This window comes from Nerophis ophidion, linkage group LG04 (assembly GCF_033978795.1).
Source record: "Nerophis ophidion isolate RoL-2023_Sa linkage group LG04, RoL_Noph_v1.0, whole genome shotgun sequence".
Lineage (NCBI taxonomy): Eukaryota > Metazoa > Chordata > Actinopteri > Syngnathiformes > Syngnathidae > Nerophis > Nerophis ophidion.
In genome coordinates, this window is record NC_084614.1 from 11195141 (window position 1) to 11209033 (window position 13893).

At 38.2% G+C, this 13893-nt stretch overlaps 1 protein-coding gene across 3 annotated transcripts in view; it reads right to left on the reverse strand.

The window, feature by feature from the left end:
- Window positions 1-3135: 3135 nt before the first annotated feature.
- Window positions 3136-13893, reverse strand: part of msna (moesin a) — a 40001-nt gene continuing 29243 nt past the window's right edge. For all 3 annotated transcript variants that reach the window (XM_061897032.1, XM_061897033.1, XM_061897034.1), the window contains 5 exons: window positions 12605-12735; window positions 12373-12533; window positions 12199-12291; window positions 8726-8956; window positions 3136-4694 (listed from right to left, as the gene is read on the reverse strand). In XM_061897032.1, coding sequence (XP_061753016.1) covers window positions 4530-4694; window positions 8726-8956; window positions 12199-12291; window positions 12373-12533; window positions 12605-12735 — 781 coding nt within the window. In that variant the 3' untranslated portion in view covers window positions 3136-4529. The remainder of the gene's footprint in view (window positions 4695-8725; window positions 8957-12198; window positions 12292-12372; window positions 12534-12604; window positions 12736-13893) is intronic.

A 13893-nucleotide genomic window follows, 5' to 3' on the forward strand; every position in this document is an offset into this window, starting at 1 on the left:
TTTGCTTGATCATAAAAAGTTTGTCCAGCTCATTTCTTGGGGTATTCATAAATGTTCCATCCTGGGTAGGTAAATGGTCCACGCAAACCTCAACTGTAGGTCATCAAGTGTGTTGTCTGACCACAGTGTCTGAAATGATCCCTTATCCTGATATGAAATCTACAACTCTTCTGTTCTCATGACAATTCACTTTGAAATTGGTGGGTAAACAAAGTTAGAGGACTATTCCCTCCCACCCTGTTGTGTTGAAAGATGTTTTGCCGTCCCACAGCAGTGTGTGGCAAAGTCCCGTCAAACGCTATTTTGTGTCCAGTTGGGATTAAGGCCCAACAACGTAGACACTTCTAAATCTTCCGTGAGTACCAGAGTGAGCGCTTACACACATTTAGAGGAAGTTGGAGGTGAGAAGACGCTCTTGAGAAAGAGACTTTCATCAAGTTGTTCCCCAATAATTATAACTGAATTTCCCAGTGAAGAAAGAGGCCACAGTTCAGTTTCTTATTGAAGGACTACATCAACACCAAACTGTTGTGGGGCTCTGCTGACAGGAACTGGTGACTGCGGCAATTTGCTGCTGCTCTTTCTTTTCCTGCCAGGGGACTCATATTCAACTGAGAAAATGCTTATTTGCTCACTTTTCAGTCGGTCGCCTGCTCTCCAAAGTTGGAGGCTTTCAGTGACAACTGGCTTCAAAAAGAAAATAAATATGTGGCGTTTGTTGTGCCAAAGGAAATATGAGCCATGCTTTTCTTTTGAAAAGTGCACGGGTGAGCATAGATTTATAGTCCATCCATCCACCCATTTCCTACCGCTTATTCCTTTTGTGGTCACTGTGTGCTCTTCTGCCGATATCAGCTGCACTCGGGCGGAAGGCGGGTTACACCCTGGACTAGTCGCCACCTCATCACAGGGCCAACGCAGATTGACAGACAACATTCACATTCACACACTAGGGCCAATTTAGTGTTGCCAATCAACCTATCCCCAGGTGCATGTCTTTGGAGGTGTGAGGAAGCCGGAGTACCCGGAGGGGACCAATGCAGTCACGGGGAGAACATGCAAACTCCGCACAGAAAGATCCCGAGCCCGGGATTGAACTCAGGACCTTCGTATTGTGAGGCAGATGCACTAACCCCTCCTCAACCATGCTGCCCTAAATTTATAGTTTAATACCAAATATATGTTGTAAATATAATACCAAATATACGTTTTGAATAAATGTCATCTCATATTTAACCAAAATGTTTTTGTGGATAATTATAAACTGTACGTTTAATTTAGCTCATGAGGGAAATACGCCATCATGTGGCGCATTGCAGTACTGCAGCTTCAGATCAGGTGTAGTCATGTTGCAGACTTCATGAAGTTAACCGTGAAACACATCAACATGTCCCACAAGGAGTAGGGAGAAGTAGAGTTTATTTAACCCCACTCCTTTAAAACATGATTGTACTCCGGCTTCCTCCCACTTCCAAAGACATGCACCTGGGAATAGGTTGATTGGCAACACTAAATGGGCCCTAGTGTGTGAATGTGAGTGTGAATGTTGTCTGTCTATCTGTGTTGGCCCTGCGGTGAGGTGGTGACTTGTTCAGGGTGTACCCCGCCTTCCGCCCGGATGCAGCTGAGATAGGCTCCAGTATCCCCCATGATCCCGAAAGGGACAAGCAGTAAAAAATGGATGGATGGATGTTGTGTACAATCCAATACACAAGTTCCATTGGAAACGCTGTTGATTTAATACTGCAGGAAATAGTTTTTTTTAAAAACGGTAAAACTTTATAATAAATACACACTATTCAACATTAATACAGCATTGGGGAATATTGAATTCGTGATTTTAAAAAAGCATATTTATGACATGGGTATTCATTTGTCAGTTTACAAACACAGTTGTGAATGATTTACTCAAATATACAGGCTTATCTATAAAATACGTAATAGTTATATTTATAAAACTGAGTCAGCAATTCCAAATTCAGTATGTACAGTATATATATAAATATATGTATGTATATATATATATATGTATATACTGCATATATAATATATATTTATATATGCACACATATACATGTATAACTGTTTTTATAAACTGTATACTAATGAGTATTCATGTTGGAAATATGCTTTAATAATGATGAAATCAGTCTGTACTATTTCTGAAACATTTGTAACTGTGCTTACCAACTGCATACTAGTCAGTATTTATGTTGGAAATATGCTTCATAAATAATTAATTCAATAAGTACTTAAGTTTTGTTAACGCTTAACAGTGTATAGTTATTAACATCGTCTAATTGAGACATGGATTTGGTTATACTTTAGAGTAGTCAGTGTGCAGCTTGGGAGAGCTAAGGCTCATTGGTCATCTAGTAACCTACAACATAATAAAATAAATCAATGAACACTTTGACTCTCCTTTTTTATATCAAAATGCTCTCTCTGTCTTTCTCTCTATATATATTACACAGTTAAAGTGTATTTCACTGAGAAAGTGTCATGTATGCAAATGGCTAATATTAAGATATCAGGTAAATGCAACATAAATTACTAATCATATATATAAAAACTTTAGCTTTTCTTCTTAAAACTATCATTTCTAATGTAATCCTTTATCAAATTACATGTCTTTATACTATGATTTCTTAAATTTTAATTCACTGAGAAATTGCCATGCACGCATCTAGTTAGTTTTATTAAAAATAAATATATGCAACATTATATTCTTGTGTAGTTACCTTTAAATAAGCCTGTAAATAATATAAGTTAACAAAACACATTTCTGGCAAAGTATTTTTTTCTTATTTTGACAGAAACAATGTACTGCATGCATTTTCTTATTTTTACTTTAATACCATTTGATCATGCAACAACATATTAAACATCTGATTGTCACCTTGATTTATGATTTCAAAACAACTTATCCTTAATCTGTTAAAAAGAGTATAATGTAATGCATAGGCAATTGGGTAATGAGGCTTTTATGTTGATAAAATTCATGTAAACTCACCGTTAGTTGGCCCTCTGAGGGCGGCCATAAACACGATGTGGCCCTCAATAAAAAAAAATATTTGAGTCATCCCCTCTTAAAATTACAAATTAAAAATACATTCAAAAACAAAATGGGCGATATCCAAGAAATAAAGCACTTTTTGTGTTTTTTTATTCACTGGTGAAAAGGAAGCAAAAAGGTTCTGATGAGCAACTTTGGCAATACACGCTAACCGGTAGTTATTCATAATCCTTCATATTTCAAACATCACGGAGTCCACCTCTTTCACATAAGAGCTACAGACGTACATGGTAATATGCTTGTTCATCTCCAATATTAAGTACAGCATCATTTAAATAAGTTATTGTCAAAATGTATCCAAAAGAGCAAAGTGTATTCTTGGTACTTTGAGGAAGAACGGACCAAAAAATACTATGTCTGTGTAACAAGCTGGACGCATGAAAATAGAGTAAATAGAAACACCTACTGCTATAATACTTTTATTTTGACCTTGCAAAATAATGTAAATACATCTCTCAAAGATTGTCTAAAAACGTATGAACAAGCAAAACCCTCCATTTTGGCACATGACATTAATTTGCAGATTCACGGTTGAAGTTGTGAAGTAAAATTTATTTTTATTGGTGCTCAGGGTGTTGCTTGTTCCTTCAACTAGCCTCATTACTTTACAACTAATACTTTCTTCAGTATTGATGATTTTCTGTCATACAAAAATATCCTCAGCGGTGTTTTCTTTTTCAATCTTCTTTTATAATGACACCGTATATGATTCTATCACATCAGAAAAAAATCCAAATCACAAAAATACAAAAGTTATTCATTAAATACATACAGTATATTAGGAAAAAAATGCATGATTTGGAGCTCCTGGTTATTGTTTTGGTTAATATTGCAAATTGCTATGTTCCAGTGCATGTTAAAGAAAATGATTATATGCAAAAAGGCATTTTAGGTAAGGTCAGATTGTTCTTTTATTCCACTTTACAGAAGACATACTGTATGCAGGACGCTGCATTGAAAAGATCTACAGTGCATTCATTGGCAATAACAAAACTATTTGAATAACAACTAAACTCTGAGCTTTAAATGTACGATGTTAGGTCTGATGCATAAAAGAGCTCTTTAGGTTTATTGAGATTTTAGCGTTCTAATTTGTATGATTTCATTTATTAAAAAAAATCTGAAAAATGTAGTTTGCACATGCACAACAGAAATGTTTGTGTAACAGGCACAGAGTTAGGCTGGGCCTTCAGCTCTTTATTTTTGAGATACAACATGACAAATAGTTGTTTTTATTATAGATAAGCTACAAAACCTCCCTCGTGACGAATGCACTTATAAAATACAGTATGTCCCTTATCCACCAGTGACTTGCAGAGTTTTAAAAAAAGAGCAATTTCCTTCCATATTTGTACATTGTGCTGATTTGGAGCTGATTGAATTTGTAGGAGACAAAGCGCTTGAGTGATGCACAGCTGCAGTCTGGTGGACTGAGCCTGACGACGACCACACATCACATACATTCAAACTCATCAATGCGCTGCTTGGTGTTCCCTGACCGGATCTGTCTGAGGGTCTTGTACTTGTCTCGCCCCGCTCGCATGTTCTCGGCGTGGATCATGTCGTTGACCGTCTTCTTGGTCTCGTCCCGAGCGTTGGCCAGCTCTGAGCTCAAAGCCTGGAATTACAGCCAAAGAAAGGCACACATTTGAAGAAGTCCAGTACTGTGTGAAGGTCTTAGCCAGACCGCTTCATCCATGTCTCCAGAATTCCAACAATTTATAACATTTATTAGGATTTTGGTGTGTGCACCATTTTCCCCAAAGTGTTCCACTTCCTTTTGTAAAAGCACACATTTTTAATGAGTAAAATATTTAGAATCCTACCCATAGTAGACAATTAGTGGAATCTGTGTTGGTGTTTTAAAGATAAATAAACACATTGGGATCATACAGTATATCGTACCACAGCTGGGCCGATAAAACCATATAAGTCAGTAATGGGAGGTACAAGCTGAATAGCCAATTGTGCAACAGTATCAACTATCACATTTGGTTGCGCTATCTTGCTGTCTCGCTGTTGATTCTCTGCACGGAGTGAGAGGACAAAATAAAAGTGAGTGCTGCAGAGAGCAAAGAAATTGTAGATAAAACAGGAAAAGTCACCTCGACATTAGGGCTCATCTTTTTTTTTAACCCTCGTCTATTCCCTATTCAGATTTAACAATAGGTAGGAACTTAAGTGCAGACTGTAGCAATAAAATAAATAAAATATAAATAAAATTATAATTTGGTCCAATTATATCTAAATATTAATTACTGCAAAACATAAATTAATTTACATAATAAATAATAACAACAGACCAAATTAAATGTTACACAGACCACATAACTTCCTGGCAGTAAACCTGCAAAAAATTGTTTTTCTCAGGTTTCCTTATGTTTACATTTTCACACGCAATATTTTGTTACACTTTAATAAACTTAAAAAAAATATTAGTTTTTGCACCTTAATTTTAATTTTATTGTTAAGTGTTTATTGCGATTAAATAATTTTGTTTACTTTATTTGTTTTCCATAATTGTGTTGACATTACCTTTCCTTTCTGCCCTGAGGAGATTATAATCAGAGGAAAATTATATTTAATATCTAATATATTTTTGTCCTGCTCCATATTTTCCACAGATCATAAAAAATATAAATATTTATCGATATCAACCAATATAAAAAACTTGTATCAGTTTCATATACAGTTTTCAGCCATATCGCCCAGCACTATGTAGTGCTGTGTACTGACTGGTCATGTGAAGATGTTAAAAAAAAAATCCAAGTGCTGGAAGTGCTTTCAGTTAACCAGAAAAAAAAGACCTCCATGACTCAATAAATCAAACATCTTATCAATTGTGGGACGGATGCATAAAGAATAAAAAAACATAGTGTTATTTAGAATGATTGTCAAAAAAGTCCTTTAATGGTAATTACATTTCCGCTTTCCTTGGACTCATGCTGTGCAAATGCAGGCGTGCATGAGTTCCAAGAAAGAGTGGCAATAAATTACGTAATCTAGGTCCGTATACACACATGCATTAGGTTTGTGTGTTGTTAGCTAATGATAGGGATTTGGCAAAGTTTGGCTACTAGTTAGTTAGTTATGATTGATTGCGAATCATTGGTTGCTTCTCTGGGACTGTTTTTGTGTATGCTTCCTTGACTGACAAGCAATTTTTATTCACTATCATTAGTACTGTATTTACTGGACTATAATCCTCTACTTTTTCCCCATGCTTTGCCTACGGCTTATAAAACGGTGCAGCTAATTTATTATTTTGTTCTTTTCTAACTGCCACTACCTTTTGTATTCAACAAATAGTTTTCATATAACACCGACAGAGACACAGAAAAAGTGTGTTATTTTTTTTGCTAAGGCGCCATTTTTTTTGGACGATTTTGGTCACTGCAGGTGGTGCAGGTTTCATGCCTTGAACTGGATGTAAAACCATCCAAAGCGTTTCTGTTTGCCGTTTGTCATTTTTATAAAATAACAAACAATTCATACTTGCCAAACCAACACGTGTGATGTCTGTGAGAGTGTTTTCATGCATATTTGTACAGGCTATCGTAATGTAATCAAGCTAGCGTTGTTAGCATTGGCAAATGTGCTAACATGTTTACAAGTATCTGTGTTGGTATTATTAACAATGGCATTATTTTTGTATTGCTTCAGCTTTGTAAATTCACCAAGATGTCACCGTGTAATCATTGATTCTAATTAACTTATTGGAAAACAAGCTTCCGCAGCTAGTTTGTCCATGACGCTGACTTCTGTTTTGTTTGATCAGTTGTTTTACTGCAGTGTGACAGGCACCTTTTGGAAAACAATTAAGTAAGTAAGTAAACATTTGTAAAATATTTCGTACCGGTATATATCTGCGGCTTGTAATCTGGTGCGGCTAATAGTACAAAAAACATTTTTCTTCTCAAATTCGGCCTTTAATACCGGTGCGCTCTGTAGTAAATACAGTAATTGTGAAAAATATAGACATCAGAATATATATATATGTTCTATTAAACCACTAATGATAACATAATGTATGGTGTTCTGTTCTTGTTGTATATCACCCTCCTAATCGTCCACAATTGGAGTATTTGCAGACAGCCCTAGTAAACCCCTGCACCACAGCTACACGTTTGTAGTTCAGTGGAGCAAGCATATACACTTACATCAGGGGTGTCCAAAGTGTGGTCCGGGGGCCATTTGCAGCCCGCAGCTAATGTTTTACTGCCCCGCAACACATCATTCTAAAAATACTAAAACATTTTTTTTAACATTAAAAAGTTGAATAAGAGCAAACAGGTGAAATGCAACAAGAAAAAGTTGCATTGTTGACTCTAATAACACAATTTTTTTCATAATTTCTCAAAAAATAAGAGTGAATAAAAATCAATGTTGCTATAAGGTATTGATTAATTTAAGGACAAAAAGGACATAGATACAACAAACATAAAACCTTGAAAAATATGAAAATTATTTTAAAAAAAATACATTCTAATTATATACTAATATTAATTATACTATTTATTCTATTGATTGTTATAATATATTAAAATATTTACAATCTTTATATAATGTATATATATATATATATATATATATTGGGACGGCGTGGCGCAGTGGAAGAGTGGCCGTGCGCAACCCGAGGGCCCCTGGTTCAAATCCCACCTAGTACCAACCTCGTCACGTCCGTTGTGTCCTGAGCAAGACACTTCACCCTTGCTCCTGATGGGTGCTGGTTGGCGCCTTGCATGGCAGCTCCCTCCATCAGTGTGTGAATATGTGTGTGAATGGGTAAATGTGGAAGTAGTGTCAAAGCGCTTTGAGTACCTTGAAGGTAGAAAAGCGCTATACAAGTACAACCCATTTATCATTTATATATATATATATCATAGAGATTTAAGTGTTAAATGAAAAAAAAAAAAAATGTCAAAAGCATGACCTTTTAATGAGTGGGGCACTTTTGGATCCCCAAGAATTTTAGTGGAATTTAATAACTGTCTTCAATAATACAAAATAATAAAAATAATAATACATTCAAATCATTTTTTCTATGAATTATTGCCCAATTTAGGGATCCAATTACTTCACATCCACTTTGAAAATCAAAATATTGTATATTTAGTTTTTTTGACCCAAAAAATAGGGTTTCGACAAAAAGCTCGTAAAATGTAATAAAAATAATGAAGTAAAATTAGAGATTCAAGGGTTTTATGAAAAAAATAATCTGACTTATTTTGAACCTTTTTTAAGAGTGAAACCCTTCTGGGTCCCTAGGACCTAACTTGAGGGAGCCCCCCCGCCCCCCCCCAAAAGTATATTGTATTGGTTTTGAAAGTGAAAAAATATCAAGATGGCCCCCACGTGCTTTGATTTTTCAGTGTGCGGCCCTCAGTGGAAAAAGTGTGGACACCCCTGACTTACATGATGCACAACTCTGTACTGACTGCAAGAATTGATAATAAGTAGAACATGATCACCTCTGTCTCTAAGAGATAATTTCATGGCTTTTTGCTGCCATCGTGTGGCCGTATAGTAGTACTTTTGCAAGTGTTCCTAGTTTATAATGTGTGTAAAATAAGTTATCTAGCTTGATTCTACTGGATGCTTTATCAAACAATGTTAACTGTGTACTAAAATACAAGATGTCCGACTTACGAGTAGATGTTTCTGCAAACGCTCATTCTTCTCCGCCTCTGTCATGCGCTCTTCCTCGCTGCGATCCATGTACGCGGCCGCAGATGTGAATTCGGCACTGGCCTCTGCACTGCTTTCGTCGTTCTCATCATGTTCATTCTCAGTGTTGATGGGCTCCTGAACATGGACCGCCGTCACTTTGTTTTTGAGCTCCTCTTTGGTTTTCTCCAAGTCCTCCTGCACCTCGGTGGCCTGCGGGAAGGAAAAAATAATCACTTGGTCAATCAATCAGGGCTAAAAGGCGGGCTCTATAAACTATAACTAATGTACTGTATTTATGTCTGTATTTTGGTCACGTTAAAAAGGTGTTCAGCCATTCTAATGACATAGCTCTGGCAGGACTGCCTTTAAAAAGACGATAAGACATAGTATGGGCCAGATTTATTAAAAGTGTGCATGTACCAAAACACGTGCAAAACTTGTTAGCACACGCAAAGCTGATCAACTAAATGTGTACAAAGTGGCAGAATTAGGCGTGCAGTCCATTTTGCGTCATTTTTCTTACTCATTAATATGCATAACATATGCTGATTATCAAAATGACCACAATACTGGGAGGAGAAAATTCAGATACGTTAAACAGCACACACAATGTGATTCATCAACACTCAGCACTGTTTTGGGAGCACTATTTTGTGTCTGAAAAGGACGTGCAAACTGACAGTTCTACACGCGGCTGTGAAAAAGGAATGCTCGCGCTGCAAAGACTCACGATGAACTCAGAAACGTATAACATCCTATTAATTTCATAGCTGCTGGATGACTTCAGGGGCTGATAAAAAAAAAAATGTTTTTTTTGCATTTTGGTGCGATTTAATATTCTTTTGTAAGAATTGTTTTTTTTACATATAATCTTACTAACATATATCCTATATCAGTGGTTCTCAAATGGGGGTACGCGTACCCCTGGGGGTACTTAAAGGTATGCCAAGGGCTACGTGAGATTTTTTTTAAATATTCTAAAAATAGCAACAATTCAAAAATCCTATTTAAATATATTTATTGAATAATACTTCAACAAAAAATGAATGTAAGTTCATAAACTGTGAAAAGAAATGCAGCAATGCAATTTCTTCAGCTAGGTTATTTGTGGACATGTTCCATAAATATTGATGTTAAAGATTCCTTTTTTTGTGAAGAAATGTTTAGAATTAAGTTCATGAATCCAGATGGATCTCTATTACAATCCTCAAAGAGGGCACTTTAAGTTGATGATTACTTCTGTTCAGAAATTTTTATTTATAATTGACTCAAATGTTTATTTTTTCAACAAGTTTTTAGTTATTTTTATATAATTTTATCCAAATAGTTCAAGAAAGACCACTACGAATGAGCAATATTTTGCACTGTTATACAATTTAATAAATCAGAAACTGATGACTTAGTGCTGTATTTTACTTCTTTATCTTTTTTTTTTCAACCAAAAATGCTTTGCTCTGATTAGGGGGTACTTGAATTAAAAAAAATGTTCACAGGGGCACATCACTGAAAAAAGGTCGAGAATCACTGTCCTATATAATAAAAACTTGTTGAAATATCAATTTTTTGGCATGAGCGGCTAAAGAAAAAAATAAATAAACAAAAAGTGCACTGCGCGATTGCTTCTAAAATGCCTGTAAAAAGTGGTAGATGTCTCCTACTTGTTTGAAAACATAGCAAACATGAATGGCAGCAAATGAGAGTGTCTCTGTGATGATGTCCTGTAAAGTACACAGCTACACGCAAAATTCTCATTTAAAAAGGGCAGTGTGTGCCACTTTTCAATGGCACACGCAGTCTTAGTAGATCACACGCAAAAAGGCCTACTAATAGTAAACACAATCTTATAAACTGCACACGCTCTATAGTGCGAGGTATTTAGATCCTAGTAAATTGCATTCAAGTTGCTAAAACTAAACCAGATATAGGCTAAACTATCTAAGCAAAGTTGAGTGTTATTGGTTACAAAGCTAATTACTGTAACAGCTAAATTATTAAATGCATTTTAAATCTGCCATTTCGGCATACCGTATTTTTCGGACTATAAGGTGCACTTAAAATCCTTTAATTTTTCAAAAATATCGATAGTGCGCCTTATAACCCGGGGCGCTTAATGTACGGAATAATTCTCGTTGTGCTTACCAACCTTGGAGCAATTTTATTTGGTACAAAGTGTAATGATACAAGTGACCAGTAGATGGCAGTCACATATAAGAGATATGTACAGACTGCACTATGACGCAAGACCAAAACTTTATATGTTCAATTGAGAATATAGAACATTACACACAGCACTCATAAATCCGTCAAAAATGTTTTAGTACAACTTTGAAGCCACACCGCTTGATGGATTGTCGGTGCATTACGGCCACCATAGTCAGATATAAGAGTATTATTTTTGGTGTGAGTATAAGGATCACAAAATGGCACCCATTAGCAGACATATTATCTGGCTTTTTGTTTTGCAAAATTATGCAAAACCAACTATTCTTACTTCTTGGTACTTGCTGATGTTTGTCTGGAATTTGCATAAGTGCTGAAAATTTGCTCGCGTCCGTCATTGTAGTTTGTGGCGACAACGTAGTTGATAAGTTTCTTCTTTTTAAAAGTTAAAGTTAAAGTACCAATGATTGTCACACACACACTAGGTGTGGTGAAATTTGTCCTCTGCATTTAACCCATCCTCTTGATCACACCCTGGGAAGTGAGGGGAGCAGTGGGCAGCAGCGTTGCCGCGCTCAGGAATCATTTATGGCGATTTTTCTCTATCTTCTTGTTATGGGGAATTTATCCTCTGCTGTTGCCATTTGTAATATAAAGTAGCTTAAAGTTCTAACTTATATCTGTCAGTAGACTCGCTATGAAAGCGCTAAAAACTAACACTGTAGTGAGTTTACGTAATTCACCCACGGAACTTTATTTATTAGAGAGTTCCGGTCAGATGGTTTTTCACAGGACACACTTTGTTATTCAACTTAAGAGCCACGGATGAGGAGCTACTGCTCCATTGTTTATATAAGTAAAGTCTGAATATCATTAAAACAGTGAGCTCCATCTTTTGACACTTCTTCAACTCCCGTCCTTGCATGCTACACCACCACAACAAAGATGACGGGGAGAAGACGCTGCCGAAGGTGAGCCACGTAAATAATGACCGCCCACAAAACTGCGCATCCTGAAGCGAATGTCAAAAAGCGACTTGAGGATGGTCTGTAAAACATAATCTATGCAACATTTTGACCAAAGAATCACCATTACATGTTATGTAGACAACAAGGAAATGTTTTAAATTTATAAAAAAAATCATAACATGACCCCTTTAATGGGCCTTAAAATCGGTTACGCCTCTCGTATGAAAATAGACCTGAATAGACCGAACCCAGTCATCAGCAGTGCGCCTTATAATCCGGTGCACTCTATGGTCTGTAAAATACGATGAATTGAAAAAAGCACACCTTTTGTTGCCAGAGCACTGCCTCCTCTTCCTTCTTCTTCTTGGAATCCTCCAGAAGGGAAATCTTAGATGTCAGCTCAGCTAACTCAGTGGCCTAAAAACACAAATCCATTCGAAGTTTTTTTTTTTTCATTTAAAGCAGCAAAACAATAATTCCTGCACTTCTATAACTGACCAGGTGCTCTTGGTTCTTCATCTGGTTCTCTGACTGCTGCAGGAGCGCCATCTTGGCGTCTTCTGCACCCTTCAGATCAGCCTCCAAGCGCTCAGCCTCCACCTGAGCTCGCTTTCTCTCCTGCTCCAACTCGAGAGCTCTCATTGTTTGCTCCTCCAGCTCTGCGCACAAAGCGATTCAAAGTAAGCCTTGCTGCAGCAGAACAATGTTCTCCAACATACAGACCACACACCTTGTTGGGCCCGTTTAGTCTGCTCCTCAATCTGCCTTAACCGGTTCATTAATTCTTCTTTTTCCTTTTCGATCTTCTCCTTTTCCTTTTCTGCAGTTTCCCTTTTCCTCTTTTCATTGTCCAACAGAGCCCTATCGCAAAGAGATAACATATTTTTACACCACTGATTAGTGGACTTTTGTGCTCGTCACAGTTTGTCCATAACAAACACCATGTTCAAACATAAGGGTGTCCATATGTGCACTTGGCACCAGGACACCCTAGGCCGCAGTTCCTTGATCGACTTTGTAGTTGTGTCATCGGATTTGCGGCCTCATGTTTTGGACACTCGGGTGAAGAGAGGGGCGGAGCTTTCTACCGATCACCACCTGGTGGTGAGTTGGCTGCGATGGTGGGGGAGGATGCCGGACAGACCTAGCAGGCCCAAACGCATTGTGAGGGTCTGCTGGGAACGTCTGGCAGAGGCTCCTGTCAGAGAGAGTTTCAATTCACACCTCCGGGAGAACTTTGAACATGTCACGAGGGAGGTGCGGGACATTGAGTCCGAGTGGACCATGTTCCGAACCTCTATTGTCGAGGCGGCTGATTGGAGCTGTGGCCGCAAGGTTGTTGGTGCCTGTCGTGGCGGTAATCCCAGAACCCGTTGGTGGACACCAGCAGTGAGGGATGCCGTCAAGCTGAAGGAGTCCTATCGGGTTCTTTTGGCTCATAGGACTCCGGAGGCAGTGGACAGGTACCGACGGGCCAAGCGGTGTGCAGCTTTAGCGGTCGCGGAGGCAAAAACTCGGACATGGGAAGAGTTCGGGGAAGCCATGGAAAACGACTTCCGGACGGCTTCGAAGCGATTCTGGACCACCATACGCCGCCTCAGGAAGGGGAAGCAGTGCACTATCAACACCGTGTATGGTGCGGATGGTGTTCTGCTGACTTCGACTGTGGATGTTGTGGATCGGTGGAGGGAATACTTCGAAGACCTCCTCAATCCCACCAACACGTCTTCCTTTGAGGAAGCGGTGCCTGGGGAAGCTGCAGTGGACTCTCCTATTTCTGGGGCTGAGGTCGCTGAGGTAGTTAAAAAGCTCCTCGGCGGCAAGGCCCCGGGGGTGGATGAGATCCGCCCGGAGTTCCTTAAGGCTCTGGATGCTGTGGGGCTGTCTTGGTTGACAAGACTCTGCAGCATCGCGTGGACATCGGGGGCGGTACCTCTGGATTGGCAGCCCGGGGTGGTGGTCCCTCTCTTTAAGAAGGGGGACCGGAGGGTGTGTTCCAACTATCGTGGGATCACACTC